This window comes from Sinocyclocheilus anshuiensis, unplaced genomic scaffold (assembly GCF_001515605.1).
Source record: "Sinocyclocheilus anshuiensis isolate Anshui unplaced genomic scaffold, SAMN03320099.WGS_v1.1 scaffold439, whole genome shotgun sequence".
NCBI lineage: Eukaryota > Metazoa > Chordata > Actinopteri > Cypriniformes > Cyprinidae > Sinocyclocheilus > Sinocyclocheilus anshuiensis.
The window spans coordinates 116,338-130,745 of record NW_015552572.1 but is presented as its reverse complement, the minus strand read 5'-3'; the positions used below and the strand labels follow the sequence as shown (position 1 = coordinate 130,745).

Below are 14,408 nucleotides of genomic sequence, written 5' to 3'. Positions count from 1 at the left end.
TATTTGTATATATTTTGTAAATATGTCTATACAGTTTTTATTAATATTTATTTTAGTTTTAGGTATTTTAATACTTTAAGTATTTTAGTAGATGAAAAATCTTGACATTTGCAAGTTGCATCTAACTGAAATAATATAAATTATAAGGTTTTTAATATATATATTTTTTAGTTGATGTTTATTTTATTTCAAGTAACGAAAAAGTATTTTTATGGTTTTAGTTTGAGTTAACTATAATAATAACCATGATACATTTTCGTTACTTCAATATGCATTTATGTATGAATATATTTTGAATATTTTATATATTATGTATGCATATAACATATATATATAATTGTTAGTCTACCTTTGACAGTCTGATGAGATTTTACAGTTTTACTATGTAATTTCCGGTTTATTTGTAGCACTGGAAATGATAGGTTGAGCTCATTGCATTTTGGGATACCGTATTACACGCAATGAGTTCTGTTATAATTCTGCACATTTTGAAAAATGTAATTGAGCATCAGAATATTGACTCTGCATGCTTTGCAAACTATACATACTTCATAGTGCAAAATAAGTTTAAGTAGATTTCTCTCTTTCAGGTGGAGGGAGAATGGAGTTGTGACGGTGGAGACGATGTGTCATGACCCGATGCAGCCGCTTTACGGTGTGACGCTGGATGACTTCAGCAGCTCAGACTGTGTGCTGACCGTCAGATACGTGAACAGGAGTTACCTCCGTCTGTGTGCCTGTACGGGACGCGAGTGCAACGAGCACATGCTGCTGAACAAACCCGATAACGACTCCGAGTTAGTTATATGTGAGTGCAGACGTCGTGTGTGTGGTTTCTCACACATCATTTGTCATATCATCAGCACTGAGTGGGTGTGTTGGTGTTCGAGGTCTTCATTAGGTGTGTGTCTGGTATTATTTTGTATAAAAAAATATATACATATATATATATATATATATATATATATATATATATATATTAATGCTCTGTTTTCATTAACACACACACACATCATTCGCAGACAGAGATCTTATTTTTACCCTTCCGGTCAAATATTGCTCTGCAAACATCATTAACAGCTTTAACTTGTCACTGCTGGCAACCATGGTATAATTCTAAAGCACATTTAACCGAATGTTATACTGTTGTACAGAATAGAATAAAAACTAAAAAGATAAATAAAACAAGACTATCGTATTTAAAACACAACAATAACAAAACAACAATTAAACCAATGATCAAGGGGTATTGAAAGCTAGAGAGAATAGATATGTCACAGCTGCATTTTGCACTAGCTTTAGACGAGAGAGGGAAGACTGAGAAACACTGTGAATTACAATAGTCTTAACGAGTTGTTACAAAAGTATGGACCACCATGGATAATAATATTATATTATATAATTTGCATGCTGTACCATGGTCTGTCTGACTACTAGATTCTGATTCTAGATTAGCTGGCAGGTATGCAATAAAACCGTTTAATGCACAGGTAAGTCAGTTTAATCGCCGTTCTATATTAATGCACTGCTTTCATTGACACACACAAACACACACACAGAGAGAGAGAGAGAAAGAAAGAGTGCGCTGCGCACACAAAAAATATTCAAGAGCACAGAAGTCGTCAGGTCAAGTCACCTTTATGTATATAGCGCTTTATACAATTTTGATTGTGTCAAAGCAGCTTTACAGTGTCAACAGGAAAATAGTTTCAATAATACAAGAGGACAATGCACAGAAACGTGTTGTTAATGCTGCCCCAAAGCTTTTATTAATAAAATAGCTTAGATACTGAATCGCTACATTATATTCTTCAGCAACGAGGAGGTAAAATCACTGTTTAAGTAATTAAACTCACAACTTCATTGTCTGGAAAAATGACCATGGTATAAGCGGGATAATGCACGGCTAGCTGTGCATTAAATGATTTTAATGCAGGATGTAGTGGCAAAGAACCACCTGATGCAAAGCGAAGGTTGCCTCCGCAGATTTATGCATGATCCCTTACTTATCCACCTTATTCTTCCCGTAAGAGCCATTTGTAACTTTTATGTGTCTGGCTTCTGGTGTCATCTGCTTCCAGTTACTTTTAGCTGCACAAAACAGCTAATTTTGCTGCTTGATATTGCAAACTTGTGTCTCACCATATTATCTCATTGTATTATCTTAACTATGAACACAATGGTTCGTAGTGCAAACAGTTTTAGCGTTTACTGCACGTTGTTATTCTTCCCCTTATTTCCCTACAGTGGCTAATGAACCGGAAGTCTCACACATTCACAGAAAACAGCTTAATTCTGCATTGAAAAATAAGGTGGATAGGTAACCAAGGAAACGCTGTATCGCTGCTGTTCCATTAGCGCCACCTGCTGTCAGAAAGTGAATGTGCATTTTCATTCAGTCCGTCTGCTGATTTTGTTTTGTGCAGGTGTCTGATGTAGCATAATTTCACAAATCTAAAGGCAGACCGTTCTGTTTCTGCTTAAAATTATACAATTTAATTAAAAAACAACTGCTCGTGCTACGTGTGTGTGTGTGTGTGTGTGTGTGTGTGTGTGTGTAGTGCCACTGTCCGTTCAAAATAAATGAAACAATTAATTTCCTCTTATCGAACTGTGACCCCAAAACCGAGGTACATACCGAACAGTGACCTCTGTGTACCGTTACACCCCTAATATATATATATATATATATGTGTGTGTGTGTGTGTGTATGTGTATGTATATGTGTGTGTGTGTGTGTTTGTGTGTATGAGTGTGTGTATAATAAAATACAAAATTTAATTTAATTTAATGAACTAATATCAACCAATAAACCTTTTGATTTTGAAATGTATTAGTAATTGTTGAAATGAGCATTGATTAATAAATGCTGTAAAATAGTTTTTGTTGGTAATTCATGTTAACTAACATAACATGACTACTGTTAAAAAATTAAACCTTATTTTAAAACGTTACCAGATAAATACATACATGTTTATAAAACGGCTAGTTTTATAGAGCTGAGTGAAGATTTGTCAAAAGTGTCAACTTTTTCTACATACTGGTTTCGAGTTTGAGTAAATAATACTAGTTTTAATACTTTCAAGTGTAATTCATTAGAAATGATTGTAATGCAGAGAATGAGTGAATGAATAATATGGAAACATTTCTCTCTGTGTTTTTGCAGTGCATGCATCAGAAACGAAAGGAGCGTTCAGACTTCCTCAGCTCTGTAAGTTCTGTGACATTGAATCTACGGCGTGTAACGCCACCGGCGTATGCGAATCCTCATGCAACATCACCGCCATCTGCGAGAATCCCGCCGAGGTGTGCGTCAGCGCCTGGTACGCGTCACTTTTCTGTGTTATACATCTGTCTTTGTTTACAGACTCAATCTGCAAATATGAATCTCAATGATGCTAAAATAACACTGTTGAAAAGCAGAATCATCTACTCCCCGTTCAATAGCACTGCTGTCTAGACATTCATCATTCGCTATGTGAACTCTCTGTGTTCGTTCAGTCTGAATGACCGTATGTCGACCACGACTGCGCTAATCAGGAAATGGCTTCACTGTGATACAGGAAATACTGTGTGTCTTCCAGAGAATCCCGCAGGAAATAGTTCCAGTTTCAACTCTGAGAGTGAAAACGCACAGTTAGAATGATCAAGAAAAAAACACTTCTTTAAATGCTTTCTGTCACATAGAAAGCGTTTAAAGAAGTGTTTTTTCAATTTTTTTTCTTTTTAAATTGACAAAGCCCATATATATATATATATATATATAAAGAAAGAAAGAAAGATTTTCTGAAATTAATCTCGATTAATCCCGCCTAACATTAAAGTTTTAAAATATACTTTTATATTGCAATGATTTCACATTCAATCTTGAAATTTATGAAGAAACAACATAAACACAGTATATTTTTAATATTTGTTTAATGGCATCTTTTTTATGTCTGAAGGTGAGTATCACTGATACCAATACTACTGATGTCTCTATGAAAATTGTTTTCTTTTTCGTAATATTTAATCATTGACTAAAGCCATTCAATATTACAGTATAATTTAGAGCAATCAATTTTAACATTTATTAGACTTTAAAAAATAACAACTAATTTAAGTGAACAACAATCTTCACGTAAACCCATTATAATAAATGTCATATTTACCTGTGCCCTTCAGCAAGTAGGAATTATACAGAAATTGAATAAAGTTATCAAACACTAAATTCTAATTTAAATAAAGATGAATACTAAAAGCTACAAAAGTGATCGATTTCCTATTTTTTCTTTTGTTGTTTGATGAACAGACATCACAGCAGCTGTTATGAGGTTATTTCGGCTGCTTTAAGAGCTGCTGCTGCTGAACATGACGCGGATCTGACACGCATCGTAGTTTCTCATAACTCTTTACCTTTTCTGACCCACTTCAGCTCTTAAAGTCTCTGTAATGAGCTGAGGAGTTGAATCGGGTGTGTTAGATGAGGGAGACAGTGCTGCTGCTCCAGGACAGTTTGGAAAACCACTGCATTTCAGAGACGTATTCTTAAATCTGAATCATATAAAACAAATTCTTACATACATGCACAGTTTTAAGGCAGCTTTAAATCGCCTTTTTGGTAACTTCATGACTTAACTGACGACATAACTAGGACATTGCATGCTTGTAGTTTCATTTGCACTTTAATATGATACAGTGCTTTAATATATTACAGCACACCATTGCATTTGTGTGTGCAATTGAAGAGCACGTGCTATGAGCACAGTATAACGGCTGACAGGACAGGACAGGAAAATTTGTTTTTACTGACATACGGCCTGACAGCATCTCATCTGACCGCAGTTCACTGTTGTTCTACTGAAGCTCCTCGTCACCTGTAGCTTATAAGTTGGAGTGTGCATATGAAAGTGTGCTTATGAAGGTCTCTCATTTGATGTGGTCGTAAAGACGTTCTGCGTCTAAATAAATGCAATTCTTGTCAAGAAAAAAGAGACAGAAGCAGCAGTTTTGAGTTGAGTGAAATATTTTTAACATGTTATACTGAAAAAATTAATTGAATGTGTTCTTTGATGAATAGAAAGTTCTAACGAGCAGCATTTATTTGAAATAGAAATCTTTTGTAAAATCATAAATGTCTTTGCCGTCACAGTGATCAGTTTATTGTGTCCTTGATGAACATAAGTATTAATTCACAGACTTTTATAGTAGTAAAACACTTCTGGTAATCTCAGAATAACTGAATAAAAGTCAATGCACTCACAATGTGCACGTTGTGTTTCAGGAGGAGAAATAAAGGGAATGCCATCATCGAGACGGTGTGTCACAATCCGGCGCTCCCGTTTCACGGCCAGTATCTGACGGACTACAACAACTCCATCTGTCAGATGAAGCAGGTGAAGGGCATGGAGGAGGATTTCTACATCTGCTCCTGCAATGAAGAAGAGTGCAACGAACAGCTCTTCTTCACTTACTGTAAGACACTCAAGAAATTAACACTTTTATTAATCAAGGATGCACTGAATTGATCAAAAGTGACATTTATAATGTTACAGACGATTTTTATTTCAAATAAATGCTGTTCTTTTGAACTTTCTATTCATCTGTGAATCCTGAAAAACAAAACGTATCACGGTTTCCACAAAAATATCGGGCAGCACAACTGTTTTCAACATAGATAATAATCAGAAATGTTTCTTGAGCAGCAAATCAGCATATTAGAATGATTTCTGAAGATCATGTGACACTGAAGACTGGAGTAATGATGCTGAAAATTCAGCTGCGCATCACAGGAATAAATGACAGTTTAACAGATATTCACACAGAAAACAGCTATTCTAAATTATAATAATATTTCACAATTTTACAGTATTTTTGATCAAATAAATGCATGCTTGGTGAGCAGAAGAGACTCTTTCAAAAACATTGAAAAATCTTAATTATTCTGAACTTCACTTCCTGTCTAAGTGGGCCGTTCTCGATCAGAATAAGAATATTAAGACTCATAAGTCACGTTTTGACTCTTTAACACTGTGTGTAGGTCATTTTAAAAGCATTTGTTGGGTAAATTGTGCAAGCGGTGTCCTATAATGTCTCTGTGGAGCTGCTGAAGCATTCAGACGTGGTTTCCTGTCTGTGTTTATAGATCATCACAGGCAGAAATGTTGTTTTTATAGCCGCGTGTTATTTCTGTGCGTGTGCATGTGTGCACGTGTGCAGTTTGTATGGGGCCGCACATCACTGTGTTAACTGTAACGCGTAACATTAAGTAGTTTTGTGCAAGGAAAGCATCACTCATGTTTATTTCTGCTTCAGAAATGGCTAGAATCTAGTTTTAGATGAGCTAAACAGGAAGCTGCATCATGTGATTCTGGGAGGAAACTTTTGGTGCAGAAAATATCTGTTCGTCTGAATGTAAACACTGCAAATGTAACATTCAGCGTCTGTGTTTTGGTCTTGTTTTTTTTTTTCAGTACAAATGTCTAAAATATATTAGAGATGCACTGTGACATAAGGAGTTTGGTTTTCTGAGAAATTAATCAAAATGAAGCGAGAACAAATATCTGTCAGTGGAGTGAGAAAAATCAATTTAACTCATATATATATATATACAGTGCTGCTTGAAAGTTTGTGAACCCTTTAGAATTTTAGAATCTTTAGACTCAAAACATAATAAAAATTTCACACAAGTCCTGAAAATAGACAAAGAGAACCCAAACAAACAAATGAGACAAAAATATTATATATTCTAAAGGGTTCACAAACTTTCAAGCAGCACTGTGTGTGTATATATATATATATATATATATATATATAATTTAAAAAGCATGCATGTTTCATCTTAGTGTAGCACAGTCTCTTCTAGTGTCCTTATAAAAGGATGTTGGTTGCTTGGAGAGACCTTTTTGTCTTTTGACTTAGCTTTTGTGTACAAGTGCAGAGTTGTTAGATGGTGTGCGTGAGTAGTGGGAATAGCAATGGGAATACTGTTACATGGTAACAGGGTTGCTATGGTTCTGATCAAATCTATAAATGTTGCAGTGATGTTAGCAGTACACATATGGAATTACACTCACACACTCTACTCGTACGGATTTGAATCGCATTATTGATTCTGATGTTTTTCTGATGTGAAAAATCCAGAGAAACTGTGAAATAAGAAATTCCTTTGTGTCCGATGTTAAAGCAATTAGATGTCAAATTGACTTGTCCACTTGTCCTGCACTTTACCTGCACAGAGAGATGCCATTCAGCTTTTTGGTGCAATGGGATTTTTATTTTTTTTTGTAAAGAATGTAATTTAATTTCAGTATTATAATTAATATATTTATTTAAAATCATTTTCATTTAAAATTATATAATTATATATAATAAAATACAAGTATTCAAACATATATTTTAAAAACCGTGTATTTAAAATAATTTTCAAAAATCAATTTTTACATATTATGTAACAGCATCCATCACAGCTTTGTTTTTATTAATGACACATTAATTATGGCACCTAACCATGTCCATAATTATGACAGCTTAAACAAATTGTTCAATGACATAAATATTTTTAAAGAGAATTTTTCTTATAATTTTCCTCTGAAATAAATGATTATTATTTGTATACTAATATGATTTTTATTCATATTTTGAATTACCTTTTATTTGTATGTTTTCAGTTTTCATTTTAATTACTAGTTGTGCTTTTTATTAGGATTTTTGTATATTACTATTTAGGTTTATTTATTTTTATTTATTTCGCTTTTCGTTTTTTTTTTTCTTCAAGTTAGTAATTTAAGTGCTTCAGCTTAAACGTATTTTAGTTATTTGCCAAGGCGACATTCATAATGTTCCTTTACTTTGAGTATTTCATCTAATATTTATATTTTATTTCAACTTCATTTCATTCAACATCTGATAGTTGTTAGTTAGCGATAATAACCCGAGGTAGGTAGTCATCTTCCTCTTGTGTTCCTGTGCAGTTTCAGCTCCTCCAGGAGACGGTAAGAAGAATCTCCCGCCGGTGCTGTTGGTCAGTCTGCTTCCTGGACTGATCGCTGTCGTCGTTCTCCTCTCGGCCTTCTACTGCTATCACGTGTTTCACCAGCAGAATCTCAAAGCGCCCAAGACCAAAGGCATCGACAGCGAGACCTGCGCGATTATCATGAGCGTCGACGACCGATCCGACAGCAGCTCGGCCAACGCCAACAGCTTGAACCACAACACCGAGCTGCTCCCGATCCAGCTGGACGTTATTGTGGGGAAAGGCCGCTTCGCTGAAGTCTACAGAGCCAAACTCAAGCAGGGAGCGACGGACGAATCCTTCCAGACGGTAGCGGTGAAGATATTCCCGTACGACGAATACGCCTCGTGGAAAACCGAGTGGGAGATTTTCTCCGACGCCGAGCTTCGGAACGAAAACGTGCTGCAGTTTCTGACCGCCGAGGACCGGAAGGCCGAGCGATGCTATTGGTTGATAACAGCCTATCACGAGCGAGGAAACCTGCAGGAGTTCCTGACGCAGCACGTGATTGGCTGGGACGAGCTGTGCCGGTTGGGCGGGTCTCTGGCGAGGGGCGTGGCTCATCTCCACGGCGACCGGACGCCGTGCGGACGCGCCAAAGCGCCCATCGTGCACCGCGACCTGAAGAGCGTGAACGTCCTGGTGAAAGCGGACCTCAGCTGCTGCCTGTGCGACTTCGGTCTCAGTCTGAGACTCGATAACTCCATGTCTCCTGAAGAACTGGCCAACAGCGGACAGGTGAGACTGTAAGCTAATGAGTGTAGTGCTAAAAACCCTGCGTCATCTTCAGGCAAATATCAGGAATTTTTTTCTTTCAAGAAAACATATCGTCCCACCTCAGCCCCAAAGAATTATGCTAATACACCTCAGTGTTTCAATAGATCAATAGAAATTAGATATAAATTAATAATTATAATTGAAATTATTTAATTTATATGTTCAATATGTAATTAATATATTTGAAATCATAAAACTTTTTTCATAGTATGTAGTATTATTATATAATTATAATCATCGTAAATTATATATAAAATGTTTTCATGTATACAGTTTAAAAAAAAAATGTTTTATATATTATTTATTTAATAATACTAATCCATTGCATTTTGGAAAAAAAATCATAACAAATTAGATATAATGTACAAATACTGTATATATTAAAATATAATTATAATCATAATAACTAATATATATTTTAATTAATTATTTATTTGTTTGTTTATATAGTATTAGTAATTCATTGCATTTCTTTATTAAAATGTCTGTGTTTTAAAAATGTTAGTGCTAATTAATTTCTAATAAAAATCATAATTAGCAGATACAACACAGTTTACACATGGATTACAATCAGTGTTTGGTTTTATGCCATAGTTTGTTTTTTGTTTTTTAAATGAATCACTATGATTGTTTTCCTTATAACAGTGATGGTTCACGGTTAGTTATAACAATAATTGAGCGTGATGAGGTCAGTGTAAGTGTAAAAATAATAAAATAACATCAAAGACTGAAAGAGAAAGTGACGTCTGTTTGAACCACATGCTCAAAAATGATGATGATGATGATGATGTCAGAAGAATTAAAGCATTATATTTAAAGAGGAAGTGCAACACTGATCTGCAAGTGCAGCGCAAATGCTTATGTTTTCTCGGAGTCTGGAAAAAAATGAAAATGATAGCATTTCATTAAAAGCAATATTTAGGCAGAATTTGTTTTTAGTTCTGTATAACTCATTGTACAGCTGGAAAAACAAGCATTTCAAAATAAAAGTCTGTATTTTGCATTACGTCTTAAACATGTTAAATCTATCACAATAATGTGTCTGAGTTCAGTGTAAGTATTCATTATATAAGTGTGAGTGTTTTCTTCACTCTGCTGGTCTTTCTCAGGTGGGAACGGCAAGATATATGGCTCCTGAGGTGCTGGAGTCCAGGATGGACCTGGAGAACATCGAGTCCTTCAAACAGGCCGACGTTTACTCCATGGCTCTGGTTCTGTGGGAAATCACGTCCAGATGCAGCGCCATCGGCGGTGAGAAACATCCATCAGTGGTTACACTCACCATATAACACACACACACACACACACGTGAACACACACACACTGAACGACAAATCTCCGTCCATCTCACCTGATCCCAATCCACAGGCCACAGCAGAGAATTTGCCATAGAAATTATGCATAAATCTTCAAAAGTAAACACCCCTTCCCCAGTCTGATTTAAGTACAAATATATAAAAAAATATGTATAACTAAAAATAAAGATAAATACCCAAAAAGATGTAGTTATTTTTAATAAAATTTGTTAATTATATATATTAAACATACAATTATATTATATTATATTAAATTATATTATATTATACATAAACAGCATTAAATATTATATTTGAATGTAACATATATATATATATATATATATATATATATAAAATAATTACATCAAACATTTATTATAAAATACACTATAACATTTAAATATTGATTATTCTATTTAATAATATATATATATATATATATATTACAATGTTATAATAATAATAAATATGTAATGCATATAAATTGTATTAAAATAAGTTTTTTTTTTATTATTTGTCTTTAACATATATAACTATTGAAAAGCATCAGTCAAGCTTTCTTCAGAAGTTCCCAGGAAATGCATGCGTCAAAAACAGGAAGCATCGCTGTCATGAGCCGTGACACGCTCCATGTCACACAGCCCACTTCCTGTCCCTGCACCGCGCACTTCCTCTATGGCGTTGTTGTTGTTGTTGTTTAAGGGTCTTTCAGATTCAAGAGTATTTGCGACAGGAAACTACCAGATTTGTGTTGCTTGTTGTGAATGGCTGGTTAAAACCCTGCTGACGCACTTCCCACAATGCCATTCTCCAGTGATGCCCCGCCCCCTCTGAGCACAGAGCTGTCAGTCAAACTCACGGCTGGTGTGTGTGTGTGTGTGTGTGTGTGTGTGTGCAGATGTGCGGGAATACGAGCCTCCGTTCGGGAAGCTGAAGGATCATCTGTGTGTGGAGAGCATGAAGGACGACGTCATCAGAGACCGACTGAGACCCGAGATACCGGCCAGCTGGAGTAACCACACGGTAACTACCTAAACTAGTTCACTAAACAGCGCTCCACAGCCCCTCATTATCAAACACAATATTCACAGACCCCAAGAAACTTCTGGTGCTTCTGTAATGACAACGCTGTTCATATTCAGACTCTTTTCTTTACAGCAGGGTTATTATAGTTAACTGAAACTAAAACTTAAACGTTTCACTTGAAATAAAATAAATGTTAACTGAAATAAAATATAAATATTAAACTTATTTTATCCAAAGCAACATTTCTCATTTTCATTTAGTTTAGCATATAACTAATACATAACTAAAATAACTTAAACTTAAATAAAAAATTTAAAATATATAGACATATTTAAAAACAACCAAAAATAATACAAATTAAAAAAATAACAAAATAATTAAACAAAATTAATAAAACTCACTAAAATCAATATGAAAGCAAAAACAATATTTGTTAAAATATTAACAAAAACTATAATATTAAATATCTACTCATTATAGTACTGTGCTGGCAGATTTAATATTTATTAATCTACTTAATTATTATTTAAATCAAAATTTTATAATTTGTCTTAATCTATTTTTTTATTGATTTTAATCAAATATTATATTTTTTATACTCACTGTAGTACTATACTGGTAGATGTATTGTATATTATTGGTATATTATGTATTATTTAAATCTAAATTGTATTATTTATTTTAATCTATTTTTATTGATTTCAATCAAATATTATATTTTTATTTATTATAATCATTCATTTATTCATTTTAGTAATTTATATATTTAGTTTAATCTTATTATTTATTTATTTTTTCATTTTTATTATTTATTTTAGTTTAATCTGTTGTTTTTATTATCTATTTTAATTATTAATTTTAATATAATTGTGTTTTTTAAATCTTTATTATTTATTTTAACAATTCATTTATTTATTTGAATCATTATTTATGTATTCAGTCAAATCTTATTTTTATTATTTATCTATTTTACACTGTTTTCATATCATCATCATCAGGGCGTTCAGCTGCTGAGCTCCAGCATAGAGGAGTGTTGGGATCACGACCCCGAGGCGCGTCTGACGGCGCAGTGCATCGTGGAGCGAATCAGTGAAATCAGCAGCGCCGTGATCTCGTCCGTCAGCTCCGACGACAAGAGCGCACAGGATTCTGGGAACGACGAGAAGTAGATCCGAACCCAGACCCCTGTCTGCTGAATCACCTGATAAAGTCCGTTTCAGACAGACGTGTGACATTTGCACTTTACAGGAACAACTAAACACGCCAAATACATGCATGCGTTCAGTACAGGTGATGTTTATTTAGCTATGAACTCATACTCCATATCCAGAGCGCGTGTATGACGCCAGTCGCTCGTTATGAATCATTATAAGCTTCAGAGAAAATCTGCTTCGCTGACGTGAAACGGTCAAACACAGAGGAACATGAATCCTGACGCAAAGGATTCTGGGACGTGCACCAAGAAAATCCAAGAGACCCTTAGTGAACTGACAGTATTATAAACCCCCGAGATGATTATGAGCGATAAATCAGACCGAATCCAGCTGATTTAAGTGTTTATTAAAGGAAAATATAGAAAATAACCAAAGAGAACATGCGAGCCAAAGATGATCTGGATTATGAAATATGAATTCTGCTGTATTTGAGACTCTCAGGTGAAGCTGTTTGTTTATTAATGTGAAAATAGCATCTGAAGACTTTTACACACGTGCCTTACAGAGCAGAAATTGATTTCGATGAATATTGATCTAATTCTTCAGGTTCAGCATCTGAAAGCAAGTATAAAAGTATAGAAAATGAGCACTTTTTACAATGCATACAGTATATAATCATTGTGTACATTTGTTTAAAAACTTTATAAAACATCATAAAATCATTCATTGTTTGTGAATGATGTTTTATGGACCGCAAACACACTGCAGCTGAATATTTGTGCTTTAAATCAACATGAAATCAAGTTTAACTCCATTAGTCTCTGAATTCATGTTTCTGGTCTTATTGTGAACGATTCTTTCATTTAAGCGAGTCTAGGGGAAAAAAAAACCTGATTTCTTTAAAAAAATTAAATCAGTATATCAACTTACAGATGAAAACTGTTTCAGGTCGATTTCTAACAGACTTTTCACACAGAGTTCGGTTGTTTACAGTGACGAGCACTTTCATAGCAGGCCGAATCAATCAAAAATCAATCACTTTTATGCCAGGAATGATTTCTATCACGTATATAAACAGAACTGTGAATACTCGGCGGATTTTGTGAGGATTTGAGTCTGGTCGTGTGTTTGTGTGACGTGATGGAGGCCCGTCTGACTCTGATTAAATCATCTGCTGCCTTCTGCTGGACAGATTCATCTTCACATGAATACAGAATAAGATTGGTGTTTAGGAAGCTCACAGACTATTCCAGCCCCAGCCGCTCTCACAATAACAGTTTAGTGTTTCTTCTTAGATATTAAAATATGAAAAAGCAGCGTACATAGTTGTGGCCTGTTGGTTAGAGAGTCGGACTTGTATCTCAAAGGTCAGGGGTTCGAGTCTCAGTATTGTTGTTGGGGGAGTGAATGACCAGCGCTGTCTTCCGCCCTCAACACCACGACTGAGGTGAGAGCCTTGAGCAACGGTGTGTGTGTTCACTACTCATATATACACTCATAAGTTTGGCATTAGAATTATTTTTAATGTTTTTAGAGGAGTTTCTTCTGCTCATCAAGGCTGCATTTATTTGATCAAAAATACAGGAAAAATGTAATATTGTGAAATATTATTATGATGTAAAATAACATTTTTCTATTTTAATAAACACTAAAATCTAATGTATTGCTGTGATGCGCAGCTGAATTTCCAGCATCATTACTCCAGTCTTCAGATCCTTCAGAAATCATTCTAATATGCGGATTTATTCTTAGAATTATCAACAGTTGTGCTGCCAAATATCTTTTTGGAAACCGATACTTTTTCAGGATTCTTTGATGAATAAAAAGTTAAAAAGAAGAGCGTTTATTTAAAATAGAAATATTTTCTAACAATATACACTACCGTTCAAAAGTTTGGGGTCAGTACATTTTTATTCTTCTTTTTTTGAAAGAAATTAAAACTTTTATTCGGCGAGGATGTGTTAAATTGTTAAGAAGTGATAGCAAAGATTTATATTGTTAGAAAAGATTTATATTTTGAATAAATGCTGTTCTTTTAAACTTTTTATTCATCAAAGAATCCTGAAAAAAGTATCGCAGTTTCCAAATAAATATTTGGCAGCACAACTGTTGATAATTCTAATAATAAATCAGCATATTAGAATGATTTCTGAAGGATCA

General features: G+C 34.4%; 1 protein-coding gene across 1 annotated transcript in view; it reads left to right on the top strand.

Annotated features, from left to right (window-relative positions):
• Nucleotides 1-13,133, top strand: part of LOC107665091 (TGF-beta receptor type-2-like) — a 19,833-nt gene extending 6,700 nt beyond the window's left edge. The window contains exons 3-9 of the mRNA XM_016455841.1: nucleotides 591-808; nucleotides 3,167-3,323; nucleotides 5,264-5,454; nucleotides 7,953-8,731; nucleotides 9,880-10,021; nucleotides 10,967-11,091; nucleotides 12,093-13,133. Coding sequence (XP_016311327.1) covers nucleotides 591-808; nucleotides 3,167-3,323; nucleotides 5,264-5,454; nucleotides 7,953-8,731; nucleotides 9,880-10,021; nucleotides 10,967-11,091; nucleotides 12,093-12,263 — 1,783 coding nt within the window. The 3' untranslated portion in view covers nucleotides 12,264-13,133. The remainder of the gene's footprint in view (nucleotides 1-590; nucleotides 809-3,166; nucleotides 3,324-5,263; nucleotides 5,455-7,952; nucleotides 8,732-9,879; nucleotides 10,022-10,966; nucleotides 11,092-12,092) is intronic.
• The last annotated feature ends 1,275 nt before the right edge of the window (nucleotides 13,134-14,408 follow it).